We start from the raw sequence: 6973 nt of genomic DNA, 5'->3' as shown, positions 1-6973 counted from the left end.
TTTCCTGTTTATCATATGATTATGGATTTTGGATGTATGTAATTTTTCTAATAAATGCATAAGTACATTTATCATTTATAGGCTGCTGCAGAGAAGTTGAAATGTTAAAATGTACTACTGTTTTTCGTAATAGCACTCATGGGTGTTCCCCCTCACCCTGAACACAATTACTGTCAGTTTTGCAGGGTTTTTTCCCCTTGTTGTGGAAAACTGGAACTTTTCTAGTTCACAGGAAACTGTATGACAATGTGAATTTGAACTTACGCTTTAAAACAGTTAAATTGGAGAACTCGGAGTAACTTCTGATGGAGCAACTGGATCTATGAGTAATGTAATAGATGATGATGATGGTAATACCTGAGACAGTGATCTGGAGGCAAGGTCTCACTGTGTTTTTGTGAGTGCTCCAGTGAAGTTTTGCCTTATTGTTTTTATGTGGCTATAAAACATTGTGTACAGCAGCAATACACATAGCATTCTCTCCTTGCATATCTGTTTCAAATTCAGCCTGATCTGATTTTTACAATTGTTAATTAAAATTTCACTCTCAGCTCCCAGAGACTTGATGTTGAAGGCACTAAATCAAATTCAAGGTCAAAAATCCCTTTGCATTTATTGATACATCATTAAGAACTGCCTCTGAGATGATAGATTGGGAATAAACTCTGAAAAACATGTAATGAGAAGAAGGAAATATGTAAATGTAAAACGCTATAGGGAAAACAAGCAAATGCAAGCCGAAATAGAATAAAAAGGATTTCCTTCTTTCTCTTCAGTATTAGCATTTTTATGCGTTGGTTGTCTGTGTCTCTTCAGTTTTGTCTAGAGTTCATACATCATAGTTCAAGTATATTCTTGTATGAATAGATGTATATATTCATAGCTAATTCTGCATTTTCTTCTCATTGTTGTGAGACACGGAAAGGTTTTCAGTTTCTTAAAACCCAAGAGTTTTATTCCTTGTTATCTGTAGTAAATAGGGCTAACTTTTTCCTGCACGTGAAGTAACTCTGTGATGATAAGTGTAGAAAATTATGATTATGTATAACCGCAGACATTTGGCTTTGCAGTGTACTGCAAGAACTCCTTTGCCTTCTTATTGTCTGCACTTTTGTAGTGTTATTTCACCAATGTAAAAGTAATCCAACCACAATACCATTAATTACATTGAGGGGTCTGTATCACGAGATGAGATTTCCTCGAATAAAGACATTCATGTGAAACAAATTTGAAAACAAAGCAATATCTTTCTTGCTTTCCCTTTTTGACAAAATATTCTTATTTTTTAAGATGTCACTGTAGTTCTCAAAGAATAATTTATTCTTAAAACTTGCAGTAAGTGTATTCCCTTGACAGGCTCATGTGTAGATATGCACGTTGAGTTTATAAGACAATAAATACTACAATTTCTGTTCTTGTAAGATATAGTCATCTTTTTAATCCTAATTTATATTTGCATTTGTTATTAAAACCAGCTAAGATTCCTGGTATTAAACACCAGCTTTGTAGATCTTTAAGCATAGCTGTACATACTGATATTCCAAGAAGTCACTTTGATTTTGTTTTCTGAAGAAACTTTAGTAAATAGAGTTAATTTTTTTTTTCCTGCTTCTGAGTTTACTAAAAGGGATATTTGGTTTTTATTATGCAAACCTTTGGGTTTTTAGTGCGTTTGATAGCTGAATATTACAATACTGACATAGCACACATATAAACCATTTTTGCTATGAAGTCAGCCACTCTAGGTAGAAGACTTATGTGCTTCCCTCCTTACTAGTACCCCTCTGCATTCCCTGCCTATGTCTCTATGAAGACTTTATTTTCAAATTCATTTACACCTGTTGCTTATCCTGTGCTTCTCTAAATAGTAATTGACAGTGCTGGTATGATTATGAATGAGAAATAATCAAATAGAAATACATTAATATCACAGCATGAAAGACAGACTTAGTTTTTATTTTGTTGCTTGATACAGAAGGTTAAAGAGAATAAAGTGGAAAACTCATCAGGGAAATTGTTTCTTTAAAATCATACAAAAGCCTTTTTGACAAAGAACAAATCTTTTAAGAACTGTTCTTTGAAACATAAAATACCTGAAGCATGGTATCAGTTCTTTATTTATCATATTTCAGAACTCAGTTCTGTAATAATTTAAGTTTGCTTATTTAGTGTTACATTCGATTTTTTTTTTTTCACTTTCAAAATTGTGATCATACAGCAGAACAGTTAAGATTCGTAATTTAATGGGGGGTGGGGGGAAGGTTTCATTATTGCTCTTACTTATGCACCAGAAGAACAATTGCATGCTCTTTGTGTGATCGTGTTTCTAACACGGAGGGACTTAAAAGAGCATTTGCCAGACTAAAGTTCTTAAGTATGTTGATTTAAAAAACAAAAAAACCCCAAACACAAACAAAAAAACCAACCCACAAACAAACTAGTATTTCATGTGTGATTAAAAAAATTTTAATTGGCACTTCAGCAAGAACCTAAAAATACATGTGTAAATTTTTACTGGTGGATTTTCTATTTCCCTGGAATGTTTTCCATAAACCTTTATGCTCTTTTGGAGAGTTGTATACAATGTTTTGTTTCTGTTTTACAGATTAACTTACTTTGACTTCCATATATAACCTCTGTTGTACATGTTTCCTTGAATAAATGAGAGGTGTATACCATGCATGAGTCTTTGCTTTGTTGTTGCTAACACTCATGTCAAATACTTAAAATTGTGTGCATTCGAGCTTTTGAAACGTTCAGATTTAATGCTAGGAAAAACCAGTAAGCCTATGTTATGTGGCAGCTGTTGCCTGTGTTTGTTAGTGTGTTGATTCATTATTCTGCTGAGCCTTTGCTTTATGAAAGCATTTAAAACTTGCACTTGACTTTGACTGTTAGTAGTCTTGCTTCAGTAGAAAGAAAAACTGGTTAATATCTGATGTGATCTGTATGGATAAACCTTTCCATGGTATTGGAAGGCATTGGAAACTTTGCATCAGCCAGTTGTCTCTAAAGCTGTAGGTAGCACTGCAGGATTAAGGCCTCGCTGTCTTGTGAATAGTTCATCAAATATGTATTCAAAGCCCTCACTTAGTAGTTTTGAAATAGTAAAAGAGCTAGTGAAAAAGCAAAGCAAGTGCAGAACATTGAGTAATGTACAGACACTTTAGGGTCAAGGACATCAGGTTTTCCTGTTGTAGTCACCATGATGATAGGAATATTAACACTAATCTTGAATTCCATTACACACACTTTAAAATAATTGTGTTAAATTTTGTATATGTTTGAGAAATGTAGATAAATTATTAATCCTCCTCTCAAGCAGCAGTAGATATTACTGTTAATGCAGTGATATTTTGTCTGTCAGTAGCTCCTGTGTAGGTGATTGAACTTTTTTTTTTCCTTTTTTTTCCCCCTCATCTGTTGCTTTCAGTACAGTATTCTAGGGTGGTTGTTACCACTGCTCAGAGCATTGTAAAGCCAAAAGCATAACCAGAGTTAATAGCAGCAGCCATCTTATTTCCCTTCACTTTGAAATGTTTAAAATAAAAGATTTTTACAATGTTTTTTTGAAACTGATTCTGAAGATTACCTAGATGAGGCAGAAAGTACTAATGTTTGTTGTAGCTTTTCCAAGTTAGATGCTGCCTACGTGACAAACTTACTCATGTTTCACTTTTTTCCCCCTAAACTGTCTGAATGTTTTGATGCTTTATAAGAAGTTGCATAAAATTGAAACTGAGAATTAGTTAATTAAAAATCAATGTGAAATTAATTTGATGTGCTTTAAAAATTGAGATCTTATTTTGAGTTGAAATTAAATCAATTGCCTGAAATGTTTCAGCTCTGAGGAGCTTGTAATTTTGGGGGGTTTATATGTAATTTAGAACCAAACAGAAACATATTCTAAGTTATGTAGTTATCTTAAAGGGTATCCCTCAGATCAGATTTGGGGCATTGTTCAAACTCCCTTAACTGTGCGTTGCTCGTTGTTATACTTGTGTTTTTAGCGCTATTAGTTTTCAGCGGTTCTGATTGGTTTATCCTTGCATGTTCACTGTCCTGGTTGCAGCATGAAGCGTGCCAGTTCTCTGAATGTTCTTAACATGGGTGGCAAGGCTACTGAAGATCATTTTCAAGTAAGAAGCCCTACAATACTTTTACAAAAATAGAAACCGTTAGTAGGGTTTGGGATAAAAAGAATGTGATAAATAATAAAATAACAAAACTCCCAGTGATTGGTAAGATCCTACTTCAGTAAGATGTTTAAAACTTGTGCTTAAGGCATCATTCCGTAACACTTTTGTGAATTAGCCTTAATTTTAAGCAAGTGCTTAAGTCCAACCAGTAAAGAGCATTGGCTTTTATGATACCAAGCAGCCTCTGGCTTTGGACTTTCTAACTATTACAGTGGATATGAAATTTCTGGAATCTTATGTTCTTGTAAACACCACTTAAAAATACAAGAACTTTTTAAGCCCAGTTAAGTGTGTTTTTTTTTTTTTACTTCAGCCCCTTTATTGCAAAGGTCCCAGTCATCTTAATTGCCGTACATTTTCAGATTCCCTTAAATACGACTTCAGCTGTTTCTGAGGTTGTGCAGAAGCAATCACAAAAAGTTTGTCTGATCTATGTTACGCTTGTGCTAATATAAAACCTTACTTTGCTTAATTGCATATGATGTGTGCCATTGCTACTTCGTATTTCCTGTTTTTACCTAATAAACCACTGTTTCTTATATTGTCAAATAAGCTAGCAGTGTTCTGCATTCTAAACACTGGTGTGCATTTTACTAACACAGTAACTACAACTAACTTCAGGAAGACAAAATTGCTTCTGTACTAACAAAACTGTACGTGAGGATCTTCACTGTTTGTCCTACAGTAGCGAGAAAGCCCAAAGTGTATGGCTGTCATTTTACTGTTGAGTGGCGTAAAGGTGTCTTAACCATATTATCTCTGATGAATGTACTGCAGAGTTTTCTGTGGTATGAAATCTATGCAAAAGTTTGTGTGGGGGCAAGTTCAGCCAAATCCAGGATAAAGCAGAATTTTTGCAGCAACAGAGCCAAGATTTCAAAATGCCATGCCCCTGGTGCCCCTAAACTGGATCCTTAGTATATAATTGCTGTGACTTCCAGAAGAGTAACATATTGTTTGTGTGTACGCTGCGATACTAAAATTAGTTCTCACTTGTCAACTTCTGTAATTCACCCACTATAGACACTCATGGCAATTCCCACAGGTGGGCTCTTGCATTTCTGGTAAGACTTGGGTCAGGATTGTAAACGGTGTCTGTACATATCAGTAGATCTTTTCAGTATTGCTGGTTGAAAGTTGGGGAAATAGATTTGTATTAGAATATGGAAAAGTGTCCCCTACCCAACATGAACAAGGCCAGTTCTCCATAGTTCCTTGTATTTGTTTGTTCCTGTTTGCTAAAACTAGTAATTTTGTTTATTTGCTTGAACTGTCTGGATATCTGCTTAATTTGTTTGTTTGTTTTTTTCCCCTTCACGCAGGAACGAAATAATTGTCTGACAGACTCGAGAGCTCTGAGTGTCAGTCATACTGATTTGGCGCATTGAGATTCTTGGACAGAAGCTAGCTAATATTCCTTTGTGAATAAAGAAGCACTGAGACCTTCAAAGCTTTGGTTCCTCATCATTATGTATAGGAACACCTAGTTTGTAGATTTTATTTTTTTTTTCCCAATGGACTGCTGTTTTTACTTTTCTAAATAGGGATGATTTTAAACACAGCATTAGTGGGTATTTTCTTCTAAAGAAAAACTATATAGATATATATTGCTCATTGCACTGCTCCCATTCATGCTACTTTTGTTGATTTCTTTAATAGATCTGAATATTACAGCAGCCAAAAAAATGTAAAAATACAAACATATTTAAAGCGTACCAAAATGCAATGATGTTTGAAAATGCAGGCAAAATTAAATGTGTACCAGTAAATATATACAGTGCTGGAATGAAAAAAGGATAAATTTGTGTGCATTACTGTATAAATTCAAATTGAGCATACTGTATTGGTGGGGCTTTCCTTTGCACCACTGATTATTGTAATTTTAGAAACCTTAGCTGGCAAAACAGCACTTACACACAGCTTACTTAACCACTAGATTGAGCTATTAAGTTTTACACAAGAGATGGTTGGGGTTACATTACATATAGAGAACATGAACAGCAATACCTGTGACCATAACTTTGATACTTGCTGATATAAGTCTTAGGGCACAATAATGGATGGAGATAGGATGGTTCATGTTGATCAGGAGAAATGGAAAATATTTTGAGCTTTACCTTGTATGGTTGACAAATAATGAAGTTTTGGACTGCAGCTGTCCCAGAGCAGCTGCTGTTGCTCTTAGGGAAACATCAAGCCTCAGGTTGAGTTTCTTGCTTGTCCACTGGAATTCACAATCCTATTCTCTGCTTGCTGAAAGTGCCCCAACGTTTCCTTCTGCCAATCCCAAATCCTGCCTTTCTCCGTAATAGCTGATGACAGCAGAAGCAGGCAACTACCCGTTGGGCTGTTACACGGTGGAGTCCTGCTGTGCAAAGGACCACTCAAATCCTAAGGGCCCCAGTGGAAGCACTAGATGGCCATACCTGGCAAGCATTGACCACACATCCATGTTAAATCTACTTATAGTTAATATATATGCTGTCTGTATACAGGACTGCTGCTGGAACTAAGTATGTATGTTTTAAGTATTTTATAGACACTAGTGTTTTCTTTTGCTTTTGTGTAAAGCTTGTAATTTTGTTCATCTTTTGTAAAAATTCTTATTCATGTGAAGCTGGATGAGAAAGTGAAAAAACCCACCAGTGTGTGTACAAATGTATTTGTGGTCATAGTTCTGAGTTGGAAAATGCTGAATGAAATTAACTTTGGGAAAAGCTGGAATATTCATTCAAATTTAGCGTCGACTGAAGGAGGTAAAACATAGGGACGTA

General features: G+C 35.1%; 1 protein-coding gene across 2 annotated transcripts in view; it reads left to right on the top strand.

The window, feature by feature from the left end:
- Positions 1-6290, top strand: part of KLC1 (kinesin light chain 1) — a 28451-nt gene extending 22161 nt beyond the window's left edge. The window contains exons 14-15 of one of the 2 annotated variants that reach the window (XM_009695513.1): positions 4073-4139; positions 5522-5922. In XM_009695513.1, coding sequence (XP_009693815.1) covers positions 4073-4139; positions 5522-5587 — 133 coding nt within the window. In that variant the 3' untranslated portion in view covers positions 5588-5922. Of the gene's footprint in view, positions 1-4072; positions 4140-5521 lie in introns of both variants that reach the window. The other variant, XM_009695514.1, reaches the window with a different exon arrangement.
- Positions 6291-6973: the final 683 nt, after the last annotated feature.

The sequence above is a fragment of the Cariama cristata genome, unplaced genomic scaffold (assembly GCF_000690535.1).
Source record: "Cariama cristata isolate BGI_N322 unplaced genomic scaffold, ASM69053v1 scaffold5162, whole genome shotgun sequence".
Taxonomy (NCBI): Eukaryota; Metazoa; Chordata; class Aves; order Cariamiformes; family Cariamidae; genus Cariama; species Cariama cristata.
The sequence above is the reverse complement of the archived record's forward strand: the minus strand, read 5'-3'. Positions and strand labels throughout refer to the sequence as shown.